The sequence below is a fragment of the Glycine soja genome, chromosome 2, assembly GCF_004193775.1.
Source record: "Glycine soja cultivar W05 chromosome 2, ASM419377v2, whole genome shotgun sequence".
NCBI classification, from domain to species: domain Eukaryota; kingdom Viridiplantae; phylum Streptophyta; class Magnoliopsida; order Fabales; family Fabaceae; genus Glycine; species Glycine soja.
This window is the reverse complement of record NC_041003.1, coordinates 47,760,332-47,786,360: the sequence shown is the minus strand read 5'-3', so window position 1 is coordinate 47,786,360 and position 26,029 is coordinate 47,760,332. Positions and strand designations below refer to the sequence as shown.

Genomic DNA, 26,029 nt, shown 5'->3' with positions numbered 1-26,029 from the left:
TCAATTCGCACGTGTAATTCGTGTCTCCATGTCTCACTTTCTAATTTTGATATCAGTGTTTCACAAGATAAAAAATGGGTTAATTACATTATTAGTTTTTCTTTTCTTTTCTTAGAGTCATACTATCATTGTTTTATCTAAGTCTTTTAATCATTATATTTATATTAAAATATTTAAGAGTGTACGACAAATTTTTAAAGAATTTATACTAAGTAAAAGAGAGAAAATTTAGATGATCTTTGTCAAAGTTGGATGTTTTAGTTGGTGGACTTTGAAGAGAAAAATATTAAAACAAATTAATTGATTCAATTTGTGAAGATTTTTAAGTAAAAAAAAAAAAGAGATTTTTAACATGTAGGATTAAATTCACTTAATTTTAAAAATAGAAAGACTTAATTCACTTGAAAAAACTTATGGAATTAAAATCATGCATAGTTTAATTTCTTTTTGGTAACGACACATAGTTTAAATTGAGGAGACAAGAAAGTAATTAAATAAAATAAAATTGATAAAATAAAGTATTCTAGTGTAAGACATTTTTTTCTTCTCAAGAATCACATAGTCATTGATAAAATTGATATATTAATTCATGTTTTTTTTCTGTACCAAAAAAATAAGATTCATGTTTTTAAACTTTGTCATAATACGTGTCTCTTTGATGACTAGTTCACATTAATCAATCAGATCATAAACGGACCCTTTCCTGTCACGAGTAGTGGATTTTTTAAGCAGTAGATAACTTATATAATTTTGTTTTGACGGCAGATAAATTGTATAGTTAACAACATAAATAATATAGTCAGTATAGCCCATATATATAAACATAAGTTCCTAAAAAAAAAAGAAGAAAAGAAAACCATATACAAGAGTGACGATCTTCATGCATGTCTACAATCTAGAGTCTAAACCATGTAATCAGTATAATCCCTGTCATTGGTTACAAAAAGCTACGTTGAGCATGATAAAAGGCATAGATTCACCTTTCAATCAAAGCACCAGTTCAATATAAAATGTTTCAATATTCCAAATGTGCTCCGCCAACTCTAATTTAAAAGAAGAAATAAAATAAAAAATGGAGAAAGTAATATATATTTTTTACTTGGTTAGGAGAAAAAAAATTGATTTTAAGAAATACTTTTTTTTAATTCAAATTTGAAATTTTCTCCTTTTTTTTTCCCTCTGAAACAAATGAAGGCTAAACATCAACGTAGAAAACTAAAGTAGTTTCTGTCAAAAATAAAAAGAGTTTAAGAATTAAAGTAGTGGGATTGTCTTCTTTATTTTTAGTTTGATCCACTCCAATCAGTTTAAGTTAGGTAGAATGATAAAGTGAAATAAATAAAGCTCTTCCTATCAAAATTTTATGCAAATTCATTTTTGAAAAAAATAGTTTAGTCTTTTGTTTGAATTAAATATAGAATACAGAGAAAAGAAATAGGATCAAAGAATAGAAATAAAAGAGAAATATATTAAAAAAATTATTGTTTTGAAAGAAGAAAAGAAATGGAGAAATTTCTCTTCAATTATATATTCAGATGATGAGTAGAAACATGTAAATAAATTCTTTTAAATTTTTTTTATATTAATTAAAAAAGTCGAGTTAGACTGACCAAAGATGCCAAATATTGTTATACTCTGTGTAGGGATATTCAAGTATTCGTATTATGCTTAAGTATCTTAATTAATTTTTTACATATTTTCTAATTGAATAATCTTTTGTTAATTTCATGAGATCTATAAAAGGCATGTTAACGTGGTTTGTATGTATCCTCTTCTTTGATGTATATCGAAGGACTCAAATATATTATCGTGATCACGCACTAATAAACATATACATAAAAGGAATATATTTTCAGTTATGAACTGCAATCATAGAAATTGACTTGCATCGCTAGCTAGAATCACACGCACACAATTAATATAGCAATTCTTGTTTTGAAACCCCAGTCTAATTTAACTTTGTCTGTATAGGTGCATGTTTTGTTGTGATTTAATTGATTTTCGTTTGTAGATGTAAGAAGTAGTAGTAGGACTCAAATCCTTGCATCTGTTATGCCACTAAATTGCACTAATTACTCGATGAAGAATTAAACAATTTTTATTCAAATGAATCATAGTGTTCTTTTTTTTTTTTTTTTTTTTCAGAAAAAGAAGAAAGAGTTGCATAGGGAAAACCGGTCTATTTTGAATCCAATTGTTCAATGATCAGACCAGTTGCTTTACTCCTTTATTGAATTCAATCATGCGTTGAAATGCATGCATATTACGCAAATGGGAATTAATTAAAATTCATTGAATTCCTGTTGTTCTGATCCTCACTTGAATGCAGCAGTTTTGACATACAAACCCAACACCATAAGCAATAAGATGACCACGAAAACGTTCCTCCATATCTTTGGCCTCTTAATTAGCTTTGCATACTTATTGCTGCTACCACCAAACCCTAGCTTGCTTAACAACGTCATCCCGGTCTTCTACTGATCTCAAACTTACAGTGAAATCTAAAACCCTTGTTTTCAATCTCTGAGTTATCTTTGGTTTTGATGAGGTCATTGTTGTTGTTCCTAATTCTTTTGCTGTCTCTGGCACCCCATTAGTCCTCACCTTCTTTTGATCAGCAACTACTTCTTCTGTTTTGTTATTCTTTTCTTTGTCATCACTAATTGGTTCATTCTCTTTCTGTGGTGACGACTCTTCTGTTTTGTTTTGTTCTTTTTCGTCACTAGTTATTGGTTCTTTCTCTTTTTGCAGTGACTCTTGCTTATGAATCTGATCTTGTTGTTGTGATGGTTCTTTCTCTTTCTGAGACATTATTAGAGCGCTTCGTGGTTCTGGCTGTGACCTAGCAGCTGGGGTGATCAGGTTGGGAAACTCGATGCTTAGGACGCCACCCTCAAACTTAGCACTCACATTATTGGTGTCACAATATGGGGGAATGGAGAATTCTCTGGAAAAACGACGCCGCTTGTTCTCAACGATCTGTCATTCACCATTGATCCTTAGCACAGGAGTTGAAGTCACTTTGAACCCTCAATTGTTCCTTTGTGAATCCTGTGCATGCATTTCAAAGTATTCATATAAGTACATAGAACAAAATGTAACTTTAATCCTCAGAAACTATATAATACTATTGTTTAACCCATATGCACGATATCTTTTTCAATCAGAACAAAAAAAGCTACAAAACTTAATTTGCTTGGCGTAAAAGTTTGTATATCATTAACCAATAAATGGAGTGGATTATATGTATTTAATTATTCATAAAAGGGATCAAAATCTTGGTAATCAAAATTAGCTGCTGATTGTGCCTGTGCCATAGTTGCTTTTAGTTGTTGATCTTTTGCTTTTGGCTTCTCTTGTCGTCTCCTTTGTTGGAGAATGAAAGCTGTCAGCTAGTGTGCTTTTATATGCACATTGATCAATTATTATGCATTATGCACGCAAATTCTAGTTCCTGTTATTTCTCTTTTTGCTATATTACTTTCTTTTCGTGCGAATATTGTGTCTCTGTTATTAGGGTGCCGAAGCACGAAAATTTATATGCTTTGGTCTCATAGAGGAGGTAACCTTGTATTTTGGCGCGGCGATGCTAAAAACTCCATGGGGGATTTCTGACTACAAATATTGATTGAACAAAAGTTAAGGATTTATCTTCTTTTTTAAAGAAATATTTTAAAAAATACTATATATTAATTATTAAGTAACCGACTTCTTCAATATAATGGTTACATATAGTATGCTATTTCTATATCTAGAATTAACTTTATAAAGAAGACTACTATATGAAGTGTGAAGAATATAATATAAGTTAATTATTGGTTAACTATGATTGTTAATCATTTAGCCTTATAGATTTTTTTTTTTGGTATATATCACATATATTCTTTATGTAGACAATAGTACAATACCGTTTAAGCTGAATAACAACAAAAATAAATATAATTTCATAATTTTATAATACTAAAAAGGAAAAATCTAATACCATTCAAAGGTTTTTAATATTTAAATTTAAAGTATACGTACATATAAATATTCAAATCAAATATAGCATATTAATATTTAGCTCTAAGTTTCAACACATTTGTAATAACAGTTACATGCATATAGAATAATAAAAAATAACCAATATTATCTTAGATTGATTTTTGTTTTTTAAGAGAAAATAAAAAATGACATATTTTTAAACAATTTTCATTGATATACCGCGTGAATTGGTTTTTTGCCATTTTTTACTAGCTACCTTTCCTATTTTTTAACTTCAACCCATTTTTTCCAGACTGGTTATGTGGTTTATTTGGACTAAACACTACATCAATTCACCAATTTCTGTTTTTTTTATTATTATCAAAATAGACAGTTCATTTTAATTTTGAAAACGCGATAGTACTTAAAACAAGCTATAACCTAGCTTGGATCCTCTCCACCTTATTAGTCCGGCCAACACTGAATAAACCATTAAATTTCTCTTTATCATTATATAATAAGCCGAGGAAAGAGAATATATAATGGATGGATGAGATATTCGGCTATATAGCCTTTGTTACGCGAAGTTTCTTTTCGGCCTCATCCATGGCCGATCTTGATTATCTAAACAAAAATGGATTATCAAATGAGATTAAAAAATCCATCGTAAATAACTAGTGCAATTTAAAAAATTATACCAATTATTTTTAAGTGCATAATAAGAGTAAATCTAGTCCTTAAAGATGATTTACTCCCTAAAGAATTGCGCCAACAATTCACTCCTTTCATTTCAGGATGACTGATGTTTTATCATTCCAAAAGAATTTCATATATTGAATAATGATTTTTGTAGTTTTTAATGAGATATTAAAATTTTTAATCCAAATTTATCCTAAATATATCATGTCAATATGATAATTTTGTAGTACTGTACACCACCATTAACCATCCAATAGTTTTTTTTTTGAAGCATTAAACATAATAGTTATAACTTATAAATAATGTATTTATGAAAAGTAAGAATATTTTAATAAAATTATTTCAATTAAAATAAATTAAACAACCCTGAAACAATTTAGAGTTAATTATTTTTTGAAGGTAAATTAGAGTTAATTATGATATCTTAAATATCAATCATTTTAGAGTTATTTAATCTTGTTTTTATTTGAGATAATTAAACAACCCTGAACCAAATTATACTTGTGAAATATAGGTAGGAGCGTATATATATAGCTGTCATAAGGATGCTGAAAATTTACTAAGCACCTAGATGAACGTTGGAGCAGGTTCTTATCAAAGTACACATGCATGAAACAATGAGTGCTTATACAAGTATTGGATCTTAAAAATTTTGTAAACATGTTTGTATTTTTACAAAATAGTGATAAAATGTAAGGATGTGAAATTATTTGTGAAACTTATTTGGTAAAATTTTCAGAATTTGGGTTGAATAGGTGAGTTATTTAAAATTACAACAAAAAAGTAGATATAGATGATATGTAATAGAGAGATCTATTAATTTAAAAACTTAAAAAAAATATATTTTCTTAATGAATTTATGCACGTACATACAGATAATATTTGTCTTGTGCCATGCATGTTGACATAATAACCCGAGGAAAGGAAATGAAGCAATTAAAGCTCTTGGTTGTTGGGTCCTCCAAAAGATGATTTGACTCTACTATTAATGTAGTACCCAATCAGCAACACAAGAATGAAGAGGACAACAAAGTGGGGCACTTTACTTTGCTTCTTAACCTCCAAAACAAAATCAGAAATCATGGCCAGGATTTTGTGCATCATGGCTACATTACTACGCTTACTCAATTCATCAGGACAAGTTTTCTGAGCTTTAGAGGTTATAGCTTCTTCCTTAATATCATTGCCATCTGTTTCTGCTAATTTTCCCTTGTCCTTCTTCTGAGAATCTACACCACGATCATCTTCATTTTGCTCCTTGAATGTTGTCTGTGTAGTTCCATGCATTTCTTGAGCTTCAGAAGTTTTGCTTTTCTCCTCAGTTTCTGCTTTGCTCATCATCTCCTTTTGCGGCTTCTTTTGAGAGTCTTCATCATGAGCTGCCTTAATTGGTTCCTGGGGTAGTGGTGTCTGTGTCTTGGTTTTGGAATACTCTCCACTAATTTTGTCCTCCTTTGTCTCTTTTTCATCAACATGTTGTTGAGGAGCATGTGGTTTATGATAAGTTTTTGTTGTTTTCTGAGGCTTTGAAGGTTCTTGTTGTGTTGTTGTTGGTGGTGGTTGATGCTTTAGAGGTTGAGGCATTGGAGGTTCTAGTTGTGTTGGTGGTGGTTGAGGCTTTGAAGGTTCTTGTTTTGTTGTTGTTGGTTGAGGCTTTGAAGGTTCTTCTTGTTGTGTTGGTGGTGGCTGTGGTTTGAACACTTTGGGAATCCTTACATATAGCATCCCAGCTTCAAACTTGGCAGTGATCCCTTTGGTGTCATGAAAATCAGAAAGGGGTTCTTCCTTACGAAATTGACGGAATTTGTTCTCACTGATCTTTCTTCCGCCACTCACCCTTAGCATACGGTTCGAGGTTACTTGAACCTTCATTTGCTCCTTCCTAAACCCTGTAATATATATATATATATATATAGTTTAACACTTTAATTTCAAAGACAATTTTTTCAATCCACATTTTTCTTTGTATATACACAGTATCCCTAGAACTTGATTGGGTTAGATCACTTTTTTATACGGTCATGTTACACACATTTTTATCATACGTGTTATGATATATTTTGGGAAATCTAAAGATTTTGATACAATTATCTCTTGTACTAACAGTCGAATAGTTTAATGATTATTCATTTATTTATAATATAACATAATTTTATATTACAATCTAATTATAACTGTATAAATTTTAAGATAATTATTATAAAAATTAATAAATTTATCATAATAATAATTTATAATTAAATAATAATATAAAATTATTTTACCTGCTAAATGAATTATCTATCTGAGAGTTGAAAAACTCCTCTGCATGCATAACAATAGAAATAAATGAAAAGAAAATTTCTTAATAATATTACCAGAACCCTTTTATTAACTTTTTTTTTAGTTTTTCTTTTAAAGATTTATACAGAAGAAAATAGAGAGTTTGATTTGAGTGTTTCCTGTGCAAATTAATACGCCATTAATTAACGTGTCGACAGATTTATACTCTAGTTTGTAGAATTATAAGAAAAATGCATAAACGTAAATCAACTGAAATGAACCTGGAAGCATTAGAATTAGCGTGTCACTGTCGTTCTGACGATCCCAATCAGATGGTGGAAGAAAATCTTCATTGGCAGGTTCTGCTGTTGGTTGTACATTTGTCTTTTCATCCGACATTTGCACCTTAATTATAGTTTCTCCTTTTTCTCGTACGTACGTATCTTAATTTGTCTTCTCTTGGAGAATGAAATCTCAGGTTATTATATTATGTTAATTATATACACATCGATGACTACCCGTGTTTTCTTCGGACCTAGTTCTTCCTTTTCGTGCAAAGATTGACTTAACTATGCTAAGGACTTTCTCGGTTGTCCTATGTAAGAGAAAGAGAAAATAAAAACACATTGTCTCTCTAAAGATTAATACTTTACTTGTATGCTAGGCAATGTGAGCTTCTTTCTCTCTAAAGAATACATTAAATCAAATTCCTCAATGTGTGTAAATTAAGATAAAGCTAGACGTCATCAGATTTTTCCTTGGTGAGGGTTTGCATTATATTTTCTTTATATATTATGGCTGCATGGACAAAACAGACAGCTTCATATGTCCCTCAATTATTAGCTAGCCAAGTGAGGAGGCAACATTGAAACAATCACACCCCCTATCAATACCAGAAAATTTTGGTGCAACTTTACTTGATTAGCATCTCAGAAAATTCTAACTGCAGAATCAGTCACAAAATGCAACCTGAGAATTTGTACACCAATCCGACAACATTACACCCAAATTCTCCACTTTAGCTTTGAACCAGACCCAAGAATGAAATTTGATTGCATACATCAAATTGTAAAATGTCAACTGAACCTTACTGAAACAGTATATTATTTCTCGTCAACCATAAAAGCCAAACAAGCATATGCCAAAGCAATATCCATGACCTTTAAATTGAAAATTATTGAATGGTATAATAATCAAAGTTAGATGGCTGTTATTTGGTCCCTCCTCTCTCTATATATGTTATGTCATCCCCATGTCATGCGATCAATTATTGCAACATTAGACATCTCAATTCGTGGCTTTAAATTGATCCACGTGCACATATATGCTTGAAGTAAGAAAATGTAGTAGTATCATTTATCAAGGCTTTGTGATAGGGATTATCTCTTCACTGGTGCTCTGCTTTCTTGAGAATATTTTGTTTTCAGAAAGAAAGAAAAAATCATTTATCAAGACATATATTATACTGTGCTTCGGTACACCAAAAGTACAAAACAAACCAACTACACGAAAAAGACACTATAATGAGTATATTATTCACTTTCAAAATGTTTACGATATTATAAGATGACCGATTTTTATGCAGAATATCAGTATAAAATAGTTTTATTTCTTTAATAAATTCTTATGAGGATTGTTAAGTTTTATAATATAATAAATTCTTATGTTTAAACGATAAAAATAATATTTCGTTAAGATTTACATATAACTTTTTTTAAAAAAAACTTTTAATTTTTTTATTAGTTATAAAATTATAAAAATTACAATTTAATTAAATTATACAAAAATATATTTTATTTATGTTGTTAATATTCTTAAAGCTATATAAAAAATTATATTTTAATTATTATTCAAATAATTTTTTTTAAAAGTATTTGAATAATAATTATTTAATTTTAATATTTTAATTAATAATTTAATTTAATTATTATTAAGTTTTAGGGACTAAAAAAATTTTAAGACTAAAAATAAAAATCTTAAAAATATTTACTTACTAAAAACTAATTATCTTAGGAATATATCGCTCTTTTTTTTTTTACGGTAGGAATATATCACTCTTGACATGCATGACTCATTTTATTTTATTTTGAATAAATAGCTAAAATCATTGTGAGATATTCATAATTTGATCTTGAAGATTAAAAAAATCAAAGAAAAAAAGGTGATAAATTAATCGGATTAAATTAGTGTACTTTTATATATTTAAGAATTAAATTTGTATCAGAAGAATTTTATCATCATCGTATCAGACGAATTTCACTATTTCCCTTTTTTCTTTCTTTTCTTTTGTTGTTGTTCTTGTGGGTGTCTTTCTCTTATCATTAAAAAAATCCAGAAATAACGTACCAAATGTACCCACGTCACGCACAAATCAGTTGATAACGTTGTCAGTTGCAAAGACAAAACGATACTGGTCCTCCTGTTAACTCTTGCTGAAAACTCTCATAACAGTGGCTTGAACTATGGAGCTGGAGCTGAAGACTCCAACAAGTTTGATTTTTGGTGTTAATGGTGAGAAGTTTGAGCTCTACAACGTTGACCCTTCAATCACTTTACTCGAATTCTTGCGAAATCACACTAGTTTCAAGAGTGTCAAGCTCGGCTGTGGTGAAGGTATATATTACTTAATATGATCCTCTTGACGGCTGAATTGGTTAGATTTTAATGGATTTTCTTTTTAATCCCATTAATCATTATGCATGTTGTCAATTAACTAAAAAGGGAAAACCTTAGTGGGTTTTATGGATTATGGTCTTCAGGTCTTGGAATGGTTTTCCAATTCCAGATCATTTTTTGGAGTTAAATATGTGTTCCTTTTCTGAATAACGTCTGTTTTTGTCCTGCGCAAGAGATAATAGTCACTATTACAACTTGAATTACTCTGAAGATATAAGGTAAATTAGATGATTAATGGAGATGAGAAGAGGGGAAAGGTCGTAGATTCGATCTCTTATGTTATCAAAACTAATGTTAACTTCTTGACAAATGTACTAATTCATCCAAGTAATAGTTAAAACGGTAAGATTGAGTATCGAATTCACAGTGACTTTGATTGTACTCGAAGTTTGTATATACCTAATTTTAAGCGAATAAATGATTACATTAGATATTTGTCAAGTGATAATGCAGAATTATAAAATTCAACCATAAATAAAGATAACAAGGTAAAGCGCATGCAAGAGATAGAAAAACAAATGCTTAGAGGTGTAAATTGTTGTTTGGTGTAGAATTTCGTGGACATGTGTTGGGTGCTTGACTACTGAAAATACTCTTAATGCAATGTTAAAGATTTTTCACCATTTAACATTATTGCGACTATTACCTTCATCCGCTAAACTATTGATTCCTCTTGTAAAATAGCCTAAATTACCTAAATTCACTCCTAATTCCTTAAAAACTATATCAAATAATTTGCTTTAAGAATAAAGATGCATGTTTTTTCAAAAATGATTGTGCGCATGCGTGCTGCGTGCTGAGTGCACATGCAAAGTCCAGCTGACTTAAGTAACCATGTGCTAAGCTTTCAGTTGCTTGTTTAGCGTGCCTGCACGATACAGCTGGCCTCCTCTAGTTTGGCTCCTCGCGCTGAGCGGACATTGGCGTGCTGAGTGCACAACTCCAACTCTTCAACATCTTTCATATCTCTTGTTGTGTTAATCTCTACAAAAAAAATTGAATTAAAACACTTTAATTTACTAACTTTAACATTTTCTGGATAAAAATTTAGAAGGAGCTAAATTCTTATTTTTTTAGATCAAAGGAAGTGTTAAAAGAAAAAATTAGATAATTGCTATGTGATTTAAATATACAAATTAAGTATGCATAGAAATTATCAACTAACATTCTAACAAACTAACATTTGCTTATAAAAAAAAAAAACAACTTGAATCACTCTGATCATTGTTTGAAGCCTAAGATATAAGTGTCAGTAATGGTTTCTAATTCCTAATTATTATTGAGCTATATGAGTAGAAAAAAATTCATACACAAAAGAAAGAATTGTTGATGACAAGATTTGAGAACAACAACAACAAAAGCCTTATGTGATATCTCACTAGGTGAAGTCAGAAACATGAACCACACAATGCTATTCAACTTGATTAAAGATCAGATCTTCAGAGACACTAATTATTATGAGATTCCGCTTTAACAACTTCCCCAATGCCTTTCTTTTTCACAAGACTAAAAGCCATGCAAACTTACACGGAGAATTGAGAAAAAAGAAGGGAAAAAAATCCTCTTATTGTTTCTGATGGTTTTATCATGAAAACGAAGGTGGAGAAGGTGTTGGCCTTCAGTGATCCTCCAAATCTTTTCAAATCAGAAGTTCATTTTTGTTTGTTTCAGGTGGTTGTGGTGCTTGCGTAGTTTTAATCTCCAAATATGATCCTGTGCATGACAGAGTTGAGGATTTTACGGCAAGCTCTTGTCTCACACTACTTTGCAGCATACATGGATGTTCCATAACAACAAGTGAAGGCATTGGAAACAGTAAAGATGGGTTCCACCCAATTCATGAAAGAATTGCAGGATTCCATGCCACTCAATGTGGCTTCTGCACTCCTGGAATGTGTGTTTCCCTCTATGGTACTCTTGTCAATGCTGAAAAGACCAATCGTCCGGAGCCACCTTCTGGATTCTCAAAAGTGACTGCTGCTGAGGCTGAAAAGGCTATTGCAGGGAACCTTTGCCGCTGTACCGGTTACAGACCCATTGCTGATGCCTGCAAAAGTTTTGCAGCTGATTTTGATATAGAGGATTTGGGGCTCAACTCTTTTTGGAGAAAGGGAGAGGGCAAGGACTTAAAGCTTAGTAGGTTGCCTCAGTATGACAAAAATCATAATAGTATTAGATTTCCTTTGTTTTTGAAGGAAATCAAGCCTATTGTGTCCTTGGCTTCGGAGAAATACTGTTGGTACAGTCCTACTAGTCTAGAGGAGCTTCAGAGAATATTGGCGCTAAACCAAGTCAATGGGACCCGGATGAAGCTTGTTGTTAGTAATACAGGTATGGGATATTACAAAGATAATGAAGTCTATGATATGTACGTTGATCTAAGGGGCATTTCTGAGCTCTCAAAGATCAGAAAGGATTGGAAAGGAATTGAAATTGGAGCAACAGTGACAATATCTAAAGCCATTGAAGCACTAAAGGAAGAGAGCAAAGGTGACTTTCTCTCAGATTATGTAATGATACTTGAAAAGATTGCTGACCATATGAACAAAGTTGCCTCAGGTTCTATTAGGAACACAGCCAGTGTTGGTGGCAATCTAGTGATGGCACAAAAGCATCATTTTCCCTCAGATATTGCCACAATACTTCTTGCAGTGGATTCAATGGTTCACATAATGACTGGTACACAATTTGAGTGGCTGACATTGGAGGAGTTTCTGGAAAGACCACCATTAAGCTTGGATAGTGTGCTTTTAAGCATTAAAGTTCCTAGTTTGGAACTCAATAAACGTGAATCCTCAGAACCAGAAAGTAGATTCTTCTTTGAATCTTACCGAGCTTCTCCTCGACCCCTTGGAAATGCCCTTCCCTACTTAAATGCTGCTTTCCTGGCTAAGGTGTCTCCTTGCAAGGATTCTGGTGGAACTGTGATAGACAGTTGTAGGTTGTCTTTTGGTGCTTATGGGACTAAGCATGCGATAAGAGCAAAAAAAGTTGAGAAATTCTTAACTGGAAATCTGTTAAGTGTTAGCATTCTATATGATGCTATTAACTTGGTCACAGACACTATTGTACCTGATGATGACACCTCACAAACTGCTTACCGTTCAAGTCTTTCTGCTGGTTTTATTTTTCAGTTCTTTAACCTATTGATTGGCAGTCCTGAGAGAATAACCAATGGTTATTTAAAAGGACATACTAATCTGTCATCTGTGGAGGCTTTTGAATTATCAAAGAATCAGAAGCAGGTTCATCATGGCAAATTTCCAGCCTTACTGTCATCTGGGGAGCAGGTCCTTGAAGCAGGTACTAAGTATGAACCCATTGGTGAGCCAGTCATCAAATCTGGTGCTGCTCTACAAGCTTCAGGTTTGTTAAGCTCCACATTTTGGATTAAGATATTGACAGTTCCTTTTCTTTTCATCTCTATTGATATTTCAAAATAGTAAATTATTGTGGAGACCAAAGATAAAAAAGGTCCACACACCTGTAGCTTAGCTTGGCTCAAAGCTGATCATGTCACCGGTAACCAGATTGCAAATGTTGACATAAATGTCATTCACATATCTCTCACTTGTCTTACTTTAGAGTTGACTAGACTTTGTTTGTCAGACACTGATATTTTATCCTGTTTTGATGTCTTTCAATTATGGTTTTTCATTTTTAGTTGTTTTAATTTCATATCAGTTGCAAGTATATATTTATCAATATATGTCACCAAGTATCACTGATATTTATTAATAATTCATATATAGGTGAGGCTGTGTTTGTTGATGACATTCCATCACCAAAAAATTGCCTACATGGAGCATATATCTATAGTTCAAAACCTTTAGCAAGGGTAAAGAGTATAAAACTCAGCCCCGAATTGGAACTGGATGGAGTGAGGGATATCATTTCAAGTAAAGATATTCCCAATGGGGGCCAGAACCTTGGATCAAAGACTAGATTTGGTGACGAACCTTTATTTGCTGAAGAGATAGCTAGATGTGTCGGTGATCGTCTGGCCTTTGTGGTGAGCTCTTAAAGTCCAACATTGTATGAGCTTCTGTTTCATTTGTTTGGAGACTGATAAAATTAAATGCTTCCACTTTAGTCACCAAGTATCTTCTATAGGTTGCAGATACTCAGAAAAATGCAGATATTGCTGCAAACTCAGCTATTGTTGATTACGGTCTTGAAAATCTTGAACCACCTATTCTAACTGTGGAAGATGCTGTTAAAAGATCTAGCATTTTTAAATTACCTCCTTTTCTCTCCCCAAGTCAAGTTGGTGATGTGCCAAAAGGAATGGCTGAAGCAGATCACAAGATTCTTTCTGCTGAGGTACATGTAACATATCCATTGTTTCCTCCTTCTACTCCTTTCACATCTTTGTGGCCATCTCTACTTTAGTTTCTGATGTGATGTTTAAGTTTGTTTCTGAATAATGAATTTTGATGAGAATATATTGATCAAGCATATTCATTGTCATCATGTATCAAATTCAATGTTTAATGCAGTTGACACTTGGGTCTCAATACTATTTCTACATGGAGACACAAGCTGCCCTTGCTGTACCCGACGAAGACAATTGCATTGTGGTTTACATTTCAAGTCAAAGTCCTGAGTATGTTCATTCTAATGTAGCAAGATGCCTAGGTATTCCAGAAAATAATGTTCGTGTCATTACAAGAAGGGTTGGTGGAGGTTTTGGTGGAAAGGCCTTGAGAGCCACAGCAGTAAGTTTTTAGTTGTGTACTATGCTTTTGAAAATATTTCTTCTTTTTTTATTAGATTTGTTATCACTTCTTAAATATGACTAATTAACATAGAGTCTAGGCATGAATATTTGGATTTTCTGTAGTTTGGAGAAGTCACTAGTAAACAGAAGAAAACATGCTTTTGTTACAGTTGTGTGCATTGGAAGCACATTTATTATGACATTTGTTATGGCATTCAAATCTTGTAGTGTGCTACATCATGTGCATTGGCAGCACACAAATTGCGGCGCCCAGTCAGGATGTATCTAAATCGAAAGACAGATATGATAATGGCTGGAGGAAGGCATCCCATGAAAATAACTTACAGTGTTGGTTTCAAGAATGATGGGAAGATTACAGCATTAGATCTTAAGATATTGGTCAATGCAGGGATATATGTGGATGTTAGTCCAATAATACCACGCAACATGATTGGTGCACTTAAAAAGTATGATTGGGGTGCTCTCTCTTTTGATATAAAACTATGCAAAACAAACCATCCTAGTAGAGCTGCAATGAGAGCCCCAGGGGATGCGCAAGGATCATACATTGCCGAAGCTATAATAGAAAAGGTTGCAGCCACACTTTCAATTGATGTAGATTCTGTAAGGAGCATTAATCTTCACACATACACAAGTCTTAAAGCATTCTACGAGGACTCTTCTGGTGAGCCTCATGAGTATACTATGCCTTTAATATGGAGTAAGTTAAATGTTTCTGCAAACTATGAAGTGAGAGTTGAAATGGTGAAAGAGTTTAACAGGATTAACACTTGGAAAAAAAGGGGGATTTCTCGAGTGCCAGTGTTGTATGAGGTGAATGTAAAACCTACTACAGGAAAAGTCAGTATTTTTTCAGATGGGTCTGTTGTTGTTGAAGTTGGAGGAATTGAATTGGGTCAGGGTCTATGGACAAAGGTGAAGCAGATGGCTGCATTTGCACTTGGTGCAGTGCAATGTGATAGAATTGATAGTCTTTTGGACAAAGTAAGGGTTGTGCAAACTGATACGGTGAGCTTGATTCAAGGGGGGTTAACTGCTGGAAGCACAACATCAGAGTCAAGCTGTGAAGCTGTTAGGCTTTGCTGTGATATCTTGGTTGAAAGGTTAAAGCCCCTCAAGGAAAAACTACAGGAGGAAATGGGTTCTGTCAAGTGGGAGACGCTTATTCAGCAGGTAGAATCTATATTTTAAACATGATTAAATATTGTATTTATTGATATTGTAAACAGCTTTTACACTGTTATTCAACCACAAGCTGTTATATATGATAAGTTTGTCAACTTTAATAATAATTTCCTTAAAAATCATACATACCATGATTTCCAATTGATTGAAAATGCATAGAAATTAAACTCTTAAAACATTGATGTGTGTATCTTATTTTTTATAATTTTGTGCAGAGATATATTGCCTCAAGTCTTGTAGTATTTGGAAGATGACACTTAGAATGCCCACAATTTATAAGAACATGATTTTCCCCTATAATTATGAATTTTTCTGGGAATAAACTATTGGAATAGAGTGGAGGCATAATTTTTCTGGTAATAAACTTTTTAAGTGTGGAATGTAATGAAGACATGTTAGCAACTTTATGCTCTATTTAATCATCACCTCAATAATTTGTGGTCCTTCTCTCTTAACACATCGTTGTCTTCTCACATTTTTATATGTTTTTTATTCTTATTTTCTTAGCTCACAACCAAACATATTTAATTACTATATTACTGTCGATTTATCAACATACAGGCATACGCACAACCGGTGAATTTATCAGCGTCTTCATTTTATGTACCCGGTAACAATTCCATTAGGTACATTAATTATGGTGCTGCAGTAAGTGAGGTAAGTTTGTTTATCTCAAATCAAAATGGAACTGTCTCATGTTCATTGAAACTTACTTCCCTTCAATGTTAAGCCTTAATGTCATATAGACATAGTCACACGTATTAGACTAATAAAGTTGCAGATGAAAAACTGTGTTATCCAATTCTGCATTAAATAGTGCTCATACAATTTGATTTCTACGTCTGTGCATTAAATAACCAATCTACAATAAATGCTATCTTACAGCTGGGATAACTAATTAAGGAGATAATTACAATCTCATAATCATATAAGATCTGCTGTTTTGAATGGCCAACAAATCTGTGCCAATAATAACAAATATTCTGCCATTTGTGCCAAGTAATAACTAATATTCTGCTAATCAATTCTATTTACAACACAAGCCATCTTACTGAATCAATTGAACCAAATTATGATGAATGATACACTAAATAATGGACACTGTTTCTCAGGTGGAAATAGATCTTCTGACTGGAGAAACCAGATGTTTGCAGACAGATATTATCTATGATTGTGGACAGAGTCTCAACCCAGCTGTGGATTTAGGACAGGTAAGCTAATATATATGTGGGTGAAATTATAAATCTGAAAGACTGAAACTATTTAACTATACATGAGATCAAGAATAAAAGTTAATAGTACATTACTATTTTAAAAAAATCAAGTACATTTTAAACATTTAAATATGATCTAATAGTTTATATTATTGAGTTTATATCTTACAATAACAAAACTTTATCACCTGATATATTCCAAGTTCAGCACTAGCATCATGGACGAACTCAACACAGGCTTTTTAAGATTTTAGTTGAAGGTAGTTCTTATGAACATGGCTGGTCATGTAAAACTCTTTGGACATGAAGGGTGGACAAAGCACAAGCACACCATGACTTAGATGAAAATTTAATAATAAAGAATGGATAAAGCAAGATTTGAGTACTAAGAACTCTGTCAAAACTGACTTTTATACCATTTTAGAACCAACTCAACTCAAAAAGTTAAAGCTTTTAATTGAGGCCCAAGAATGTTTTTGGTCTCTTACTATCATTTCTATTATGAGGGCGAGCCCTGGTGCAGCGGTAAAGTTGTGCCTTGGTGACTTGTTGGTCATGGGTTCAAATCCGGAAACAGCCTCTTTGCATATGCAAGGGTAAGGCTGCGTACAACATCCCTCCCCCATACCTTCGCATAGCGAAGAGCCTCTGGGCAATGGGGTACGAAGTTTTTTTACTATCATTTCTATTATCTTGATCCTTTCAATCCAAACTTTACACCTTGCGTTTTTTTTTTTAAATGTGAGATGCACTAGTAGTGATGGGTTGTTTTAGTTCTTTGGTTCCTTTTCCTGAAGTTGTCAGCTTGTCAAATTACCAAGTCTGAATAACTCAATTTTGATAACAAAATAATTTCTTCTTACAGATTGAAGGATCTTTTATCCAAGGGTTGGGTTTTTTCATGCTTGAAGAATATGAAACAAATCTTGACGGTTTGATCTTGGTAGATGGTACATGGAACTACAAAATTCCTACATTGGACACTATTCCTCAAAAGTTTAATGTTCAAATCCTCAACAGTGAACACCACCAACAACGTGTTCTCTCTTCAAAGGGTACGACATAGTAATGCTCAAAACTAAATTATAAGTATTAAACTATGTCTGTGTTTTTACTATCAGTGCAAGAACTATTTCTTCATATGAATACTGTTATAACAAAGAATTTAATTAGAATACACTTTATAAATCATGTATCATAACATTATTAATTTTCATAATAATCACTTTAAAAATCATATATAAGATCACTTTTAATTAATAGATAGTGTAAAAATATTTATATGTATAATGTATAAAAATCAAACTCTATTACAACATATATGTTATTGTGGACTGTTAATAAGATTGAGAAAGCTTCAGTTATTGTGGTTCAAAAATCAAGAATTAATGAAAGAAATTGAAATTTATTTGTGCAGCTTCCGGTGAACCACCACTACTTCTAGCAGCTTCTGTTCACTGTGCAACAAGAGCAGCTGCAAAAGAAGCCAAGAAGCAGCTTCTATCATGGAGCAACTTAGATGGACCAGATTCAACATTTCAGTTGAAGGTCCCTGCTACCATGCCTGTGGTCAAGGAACTCTGCGGACTGGACATTGTACAAACTTACTTGAAATGGAAAATGGGCAACAAGTAAAGGAACTCAACTCACTTTGAATATAGATCAATGATTTCATTTTTTTCTTGGGTGAAAAATAACTTGTGTTTAGATTTCACGTATATAAGAGACACAAAGGCCAGGCCAAGACTGTCCAGCTATATTGATTTTGAATACTGGTAGGACATAGTTATGTACTGTGATTAGGAAAAATTCATATATTTTAGTCTCAACTCTCGGGTATAAATATAATAAATATAAGTAAATTTTAACTAATTTTATTATATTTAATGAGATCGTATTTAAAATATTTTTTATTATTTTTTATTTAATTGAGATTCTATTTTCATTTATTCATTTTTTTCTTAATATCAAATTCCACTAAAAGATGATTTGAGAAAGACATTTATTTTTTTAAAGTGGGATTAACAAAATTAAATGATATTAACTAATTTTTTTAAATGAAAACTAGAATAGTAATATTAGTTACTGAACTAAGAAAAATAACTCATAATTAAGAGATTTTTATGTATAAAAAAACTGATGAAAAAGTTATTCTAAATTTTTTTTATTAAAAAAATAATATTAATTCTTAATTATAAAAATGACCGGAAGGAAGAAATAAAATAAAATTTAATAAACCAAAAATAATAACTCAAATTACTTTAAACATGAAAGTTGGAACGGAGGTAGAACTAGTCTTTTTATTAGATTATAGTATATTTTATGAAAGGTAATTTTATTTAAATAAAATAGAATTATTATAAATAATTAAAAGTTTTCTTTAAATATTTAATACAACGTTATATTATTCATATCAAGATTCTAATACGAAATCTCATATTAAATTGGAATAATTTAACTTCAGTTAAATCACGTGCTTTGGTTATACTGATGTGATAGTATATTTAATCATTATCGTTCATTCATATTATTGTTACCTTTTCAATGTTGATGTCAACACCGTTCTTTCTTCTCTTATCTTCCCTGGGCCCTGCTGTTCTAATCACTCTTTTCTCGTTAACTTTTGTCCTTCTCTAATCTATCTCTTCCAATATAAAAAAAAATTAAAAAAATACAAGAAATAAAGAAGAAACAGTAGATGTAAGAGAAGAAATTAAAGAAGACGAGTACTTATTTTTTAGAAAATACAGTATACTATATTAACTAATTTTATCTCCAAAAGTATAATAATAAATAAATAAATAAATAATAAATTTATTAATATATTTGTGTGTAACTGGAGGATAAATATAAAATCTAGAGCCCTAGAACATAGTAAAATAATTAAAATATTTTCAATATGTGTAGTATATGACTTAACTGTATTATAAAAAAACTACTTTTAATATGATTTTTTAAATTAAACTAATAACTTTACCATCTTACTAATTAATAGTAAAAGAATATGCAAATCCAATAAACAAACTTGTTGCACTTTCATGTTCTAGCCGAATAAATTATTACAAGTTATAAAATTTTTCATTCAAATATTTAATACAATTACATATTTAAGATTTGAACAAAAGTTGTTGAAACAATGATCTGCTCTTTAAATTCAATTCCAAGAGATCCGGTTTCAAAGATAGTGCTTGTGCATGCACGGTCAATGCATCTAAAATAGAAAGATGATTAACTTATACCTGTTTTTTTTTTTGTCGGGACTCAGGAGAAGGATATAAAAAATATTATAAAAAAAAAGATGTGATGAAACTGAGATAGTGAAGATGAGTACTCCCGTTTCAATAATAAAAAAAAATGGAATATTTAATAAAATAGTTATAGAATTTTTTATTTTACTCTTTTTTTTCTTTACACTTCCCAGTAAACATATATGTAAATTAATTAAAGATTAGAAAATAAGTAAATGTATAATTGATAAAAGAATTATGAGAAACATTTTTTTAAAAATTTAAGAATTAAAAAAGAATAAATTTATTTATTCTAGAAGATTATTATGAGACGAAAAGAGTAGCAGTTAATAAGCAATGAACATGCAGAAGTGCATAGAGAAGCGTGGAAAGGTGCGTGAGAAAGTAGCAAGGAATCAATAAAGTATATTTGTTGAATTATTACTGAACGCAGACTCGAACACATTAATCAATTATGAGAATTCAAAGTTATCTTCTGTTGCTCAAAACTGAAATAACATGAACTATGGAACTGGAGAAGACACCAACAAGTTTAGTTTTTGGCTATATCCATTATATGCTGCATGATATAATATATTGTTAACGGCAAGACTGGAATTAGAATTTTTTTTATTTTTTTTACTTCTGTCTTTTTATTTCCTTCTTCAAAATATTATGTGCTTTATCTTCTTCCTTTTTCTACTCAATCCAGTAAGATTGCAGAAAAGATTGAGTAGTAGAGAAGTTATATATGTTATGTATGCATGTGTGTCTATAATACTAACAATTGGATCTTGAAGGTTGCCACATCATGTGCACTGGCAGCAAAGAAATTACAGCACCCAGTTAGGATGTATCAAAATCGAAAGACGGATATGATAATGGCCGGAGGAAGGTACCCCATGAAGAAAACTTACAGTGTTGGGATTAGGAATGATGGTAAGATTACTGCACTAGACCTTCAGATATTGTTCAATGCAGGGATATATGTGGATATAAGTGCAATTATGCCACATAATATAGTTTGCGCACTTAAAAAGTATGACTGGGGTGCACTATCTTTTGATATAAAGGTATGAAGAACAAACCATCCTAGTAGATCTTCAATGAGGGGCCCTGGGGAGGTGCAGGGATCATTTACTGCTGAAGCTATTATAGAAAATGTTGCAGCTACACTTTCAATGGATGTAGATTCTGTCAGAAGCATTAATCTTCACACATACAAAAGTCTTCTTCAGTCATTCTCTGAGTACTATCATGGCGAACCTTACGAGTATACCTTGCCTTCAATATGGAGTAAGTTAGCTGTTTCTTCCAACTATGACCAGAGAAACAAAATGGTGCAAGAGTTCAACAGGATTAACACCTGTTGTGATTCAATTGACTCTAAGACCAACTCCTGGAGGAATTGAAGTGGGTCAAGGTCTTTGGACAAAGGTGAAACAGATGGCTGCGTGTATGCTCTCGGTGCTATTCAATGTGATGGAACTGAAGGTCTCTTGGACAAAATATGGGTTGTACAATCTGATACGGTGAGCTTGATTCAAGGAGGCTTCACTGCTGGGAGCACTACATCAGAGTCAAGCTGTGAAGCAGTTAGGCTTTCCTGTAATGTCTTGGTAAAGAGGCTAAAGCCTCTTAAGGAAAAGCTGCAGGAGGAAATGGACTCTATCAAGTGGGAGACTCTTATTCTTCAGGTAGCTAGCTACTATAAATAAAGTAAAAGCTAAATTTTGAACATTGATAGATTTTCCTCTCAAAGAGTTATCTTCATGATTGTGGGAGGAAGTTCCCTGAAGATAAAACCAGTTCTCTTTATGATTGTATTTCACTACTGACGTTACCACTGAAAGGTTTACAATGATGCATGTATATTAGTATTAGTATATGTAATTGTAGTACGTGGTATGGAAGATGGCACATTGGCACTTAGGCATTCTCACAATTTATGGGATCATAATTAACTCCTTTTTAATTAGGAAAATATTCAATTACCATGTCGCTGACAATTTATTAACATACAGGCATACATGCAAGCTGTGAACTTATCAGCATCTTCATTTTATGTACCCAGTAATGACTCCTCGAGTTACCTTAACTATGGTGCTGCAGTAAGTGAGGTAAGTTGGTTTGAGTTTTTGTTTTCTATGCATATCTCAAATTAAAATGGTATGTTAAGTGCACTGGTAGTTACTTTTCTTGAATCTTAAGTGCTTATGTCTTATTTTCAGACAAGCCATGCTACTGAAGTAACTGACTTATCTTATATTGGCATGCTAAACAATGGGAATTATTTCTCAGGTCGAAATAGATCTTCTGAATGGAGAAACCAGATTTCTGCAAACAGATATTATTTATGATTGTGGACAGAGTCTAAACCCTGCTGTGGATTTAGGACAGGTAAGCTGACTACTTATTTGCGATGCAATCTCAGCCCTAACCAAGGAATAATACAACTATACAAGAGTTGGGCCCAAGAATAGTTTTTTATTAACACATCCCCTAACATCAAGGCACTCTGAGGGTAAAAAAAGGACAAAGAACTGACACATTTTTACCTATGCTATAATTTAAAGTTAGAGCAAATTACACTCTAATTCCATCAGTTTCTCTTTATGTTGTCTATTTGTGGTTATACCTGGATAAAGTAGTGTATTGAAAGTTTCTATTTGTGATCACACCTAGATAGAAAGGTGTATTGAAAGTCTCACATGACGAGTAGTCATGAGAAAAATGAGACATGTTGAAGTCTCATATCAAATAAAATAATGTCGAGATAAATTATATAAGTGGAGAGCAATCCTCACCTTGTAAGTCAGAAGGTTTAGTTAAAGCTCAAACCCACTTTCTAACATGGTATTAGAGTCTATCCTAAATGGATAGGTAGCCTCTAGGGAGTGTGTGCAATTTCACGAAAACTCAAGGTTAGTTAGTGTAATGTACGTACTCTTAAATTTAATATTCCGAGTGGAAAAGGCAAGAATCAACTCCTGATCACTTTGCCAAATGGGCTCTAAGTCTGATATCTTGTTAAGAACCAAGATATCAGAGCTTGATAAGCCTTGTTATCAACCAAAGGGGCTTCAATTCCTTATGCTAAAAATATCTTGTTAAGAACCAACTCAGCGAAAATGTCTGAGATATTAGTAGGAGGTCCTAGAATGTCTATGGTCTGTTACAATGTAAAACTATGGTTCAGTTATTCCACCATGAATAATGTTTATCCTTCTTAACAATATAATTGTATCCTGCAGATTGATAGAGCTTTTGTCCAGGGTTTAGGGTTTTTCATGCTTGAAGAATACGAAACAAATATTGATGGTTTGGAATTACAAAATCCCTACAATAGACACTATACCTAAACGGTTTACAATTCAAATCCTCAACAGTGGGTACCACTAGCAACGTGTTCTTTCTTCAAAAGATATGACCATGGAGTTACCAAAAACCTGTTTGTGTATTTGTCTTTTTTGTTTATTCATTTTCTCTGAATGCACATCACTTATATATGAAAAGGGAAGTTTTGTGATTCTCTTTCATTGAATCATTTATAGGTTTATTCTAACAATTCAATTACAAAATCTAGGGACGATAAAGACAGAAGAAAATACTTGCTAACCATGTATTTTGTGGTGTAAACTGTTATATATTTTTTTGATATTTCATAAGGCTAACATTTCCATGTAATTAAATATAGAAAATATTTTTAAATTAATTTAGTGCTTATCCTAAAAAAAAAAAAAATTGACTTGCTCATTTAGACTAGGTCTCACCTTACCTTTTGATTTGGTCTTTTGTGTTTTTCGAAACACTTCTTCATTATTATAAATATACATTGGAGAAGGTTTTTACAGAGTCTCGTCCCTTTTATATCCTTACTTCTGCAAATTCTTGGGTTAGTTTCACTAAAAAATTAGTTAGTTCTGTTGTCTCAAATTACCGCAGAAAGAACATGTTATATCTTGAGAGACTTGTGTATCATGTGGATAAGTCTTTGAGGATAATGACAATGTCACGTCTCAAACTAATTTTGTTTGCTATCAAATGAGTTTGTAAATTGGAGATGAATGATGGTTTGTGATTGATCAATTCAAGATGGACCGCTTTCGAGTTTTATCGTGATTTTGGACAGCACGTTTACGATATGGATTTCTTCCATATCTTTATTCAACAAGTAAATTACACTCTATCTTCTATTTTTTTCGAATTGTGATGGATACCCTCCATTATTTGACTTTACTTCTACACACCTTGTTTGTGACGTCCTTAATGACTCTACCACTAACTGAGCATATCAGGCACAATTCGTAGAAATCAAAGGGGTATTATTATAATTACCTCAATAAATTATATATAGAATATTTATATAAATATTATATCGCTGATAAAAAAAATATAGAATAATTGAAGATATTAATAAATTAAATTAAATACTACATTATTACTTGTGTTATCATCACACTGATTAAAAATGGAATTCAACTTATATATCATAAAACACTAGAAAAATGTACATTGAATGAATTAATGTTAATTTAATGATATTTTTTTGTATTGTTCATGTTAATTAAAATTAGTAAGTCTTGATTAATTCTTTGGCACAGCTATGGTTGTTTTTTATTTTATTTATATGAAATTTATAATTTGGATAAGATGTTCATCAATAATTAAAATTAGTAATTAATAATTATGATTAGTGATTAATAATTAATAAATAAAATTTTCCATAATAATAAAAATATTCCATAAATTTATTATCATATCAAATTATATAAGAAAAATAATCCATAAATATCTTTTTTAACTTTTATAGTAATTATTTTAAAAATCATATTAATACTTATTAATATTTTTGTTACAAAAAATACAGTAATTATTACTATTAAGAAGGTAAAAAATATTATTCCCTTTGCTACTAAATATAAGTAACAAAAGTCTCTTATTTTTTTATCTCAAATATAAACAAATTTTAATTAACTATGTCTTATTTAATGAGATTCTTTCTAAAATACTCTTCATTTAATGAAACCAAAAAAATATATATGTTGATATCAAGTTCCATTGAAAGATATTTTAGAAAAAAAATATTTATTTTTAATTAAAAATGACATAATTTAATGAAATTAATTAATTTTTTAATAATTATAAAGTATTTTTTTCTTCTTATAAACAAGACAAAAGGAAGTATATTGGAGTGTACATAGCCATCAAACTTTTTTTTTATTATTTTATGGACTTAAGTACATTTTTCGTCATGTAATTTAGTGTTTTATTCATTTTCATCCTTACAATTTTTTTATGTTTTAATCTTTATAAAATGTGTTTTTTTTTCTTTCACCCTTAAAACATTTTAGATAATACTTTTAACTGTAAAAAAATGATATTTAAAGTATTTTAAGGAAGAAAAACATAAAAATACATTTTACAAAGACAAAAATGAAGAAAAAAATTGCAAGGAGGAAAATGAAAAATACATTAAAGTGCAGAGATGAAAAATGAATTTAACATATTTTAGTATCCTATTTTTTAAAATTTGTGATGTTAGTCCTTTTATTTTTAATTGAGACATTTTGTCCCTTAATTTTAAAAAATTAATGATTTTAGTCTCTTTAATTTTTAATTGAGATATTTTATTTTTCACTTTTAAAAAATATGTAATTTTAATCTTTTTTGTCAATTTCATACTTACTATATATTTTTTAATTTTTTTAATGAATTAAGCTTGTTAGTAATTTAATAATAATAATTTTTTTCATGTGAATAATAAATAGACATGTGTCACCCTAAAAAAATAATACATATCAGTCAACATTTACAAAATATATAGATCAACATCTGAAATTAACTATAAAAATTAAAATTGTAAATTTTCTCAAATTGGAAGAAGAAATATTTCTATTATAAAATAGAAGACTAAAATCCTAAATTTTTTAAAAATGAAAAATAAAATGTCTTAATTAAAAAATAAGAAAATTAAAATCTAAAATTTGAGATTAAAATTTTGAACTTTTTAAAAATTGTGAGTGAAATGTTTCAATTAAAAAATAAAATGAATAAAATTA

The 26,029-nt window shown here is 31.0% G+C and overlaps 2 protein-coding genes, 1 long non-coding RNA gene and 1 pseudogene across 3 annotated transcripts; 2 read left to right on the top strand and 2 right to left on the bottom strand.

Moving 5' to 3' along the window:
- Positions 1–2,282: 2,282 nt before the first annotated feature.
- Positions 2,283–3,317, bottom strand: LOC114372296 (annotated as a pseudogene).
- A 2,139-nt stretch (positions 3,318–5,456) lies between these two features.
- Positions 5,457–7,465, bottom strand: LOC114400511 (probable serine/threonine-protein kinase samkC). Its single transcript, XM_028362992.1, has 2 exons — positions 7,206–7,465; positions 5,457–6,551 (listed from the first exon to the last, which is right to left on the bottom strand). The coding sequence occupies exons 1-2, from the start codon at positions 7,321–7,323 to the stop codon at positions 5,599–5,601; spliced, it is 1,071 nt and encodes a 356-aa protein (XP_028218793.1). The 5' UTR covers positions 7,324–7,465; the 3' UTR covers positions 5,457–5,598.
- Positions 7,466–9,258: 1,793 nt separating this feature from the next.
- Positions 9,259–18,612, top strand: LOC114400487 (abscisic-aldehyde oxidase-like). Its single transcript, XM_028362961.1, has 10 exons — positions 9,259–9,537; positions 11,272–12,966; positions 13,353–13,612; positions 13,714–13,923; positions 14,100–14,318; positions 14,549–15,514; positions 16,088–16,183; positions 16,639–16,737; positions 17,606–17,795; positions 18,158–18,612. The coding sequence occupies exons 1-10, from the start codon at positions 9,387–9,389 to the stop codon at positions 18,373–18,375; spliced, it is 4,104 nt and encodes a 1,367-aa protein (XP_028218762.1). The 5' UTR covers positions 9,259–9,386; the 3' UTR covers positions 18,376–18,612.
- A 3,652-nt stretch (positions 18,613–22,264) lies between these two features.
- On the top strand, positions 22,265–23,612 carry LOC114400505. The gene is made up of 2 exons (XR_003663973.1): positions 22,265–22,367; positions 23,222–23,612. It is a non-coding gene; the product is annotated as an uncharacterized LOC114400505 (long non-coding RNA).
- Positions 23,613–26,029: the final 2,417 nt, after the last annotated feature.

Bases quoted from the DNA above. Each gene is read 5' to 3' on its own strand.
- LOC114400511 (XM_028362992.1), bottom strand. From the start codon at position 7,323: ATGTCGGATGAAAAGACAAATGTACAACCAACAGCAGAACCTGCCAAT. The intron at 6,552-7,205 runs GTTCATTTCAGT...TATATATTACAG, and splicing joins GCTAATTCTAATGCTTCCAG to GGTTTAGGAAGGAGCAAATG.
- LOC114400487 (XM_028362961.1), top strand. From the start codon at position 9,387: ATGGAGCTGGAGCTGAAGACTCCAACAAGTTTGATTTTTGGTGTTAAT. The intron at 14,319-14,548 runs GTAAGTTTTTAG...CAAATCTTGTAG, and splicing joins AGGCCTTGAGAGCCACAGCA to TGTGCTACATCATGTGCATT. The intron at 17,796-18,157 runs GTACGACATAGT...TTATTTGTGCAG, and splicing joins ACGTGTTCTCTCTTCAAAGG to CTTCCGGTGAACCACCACTA.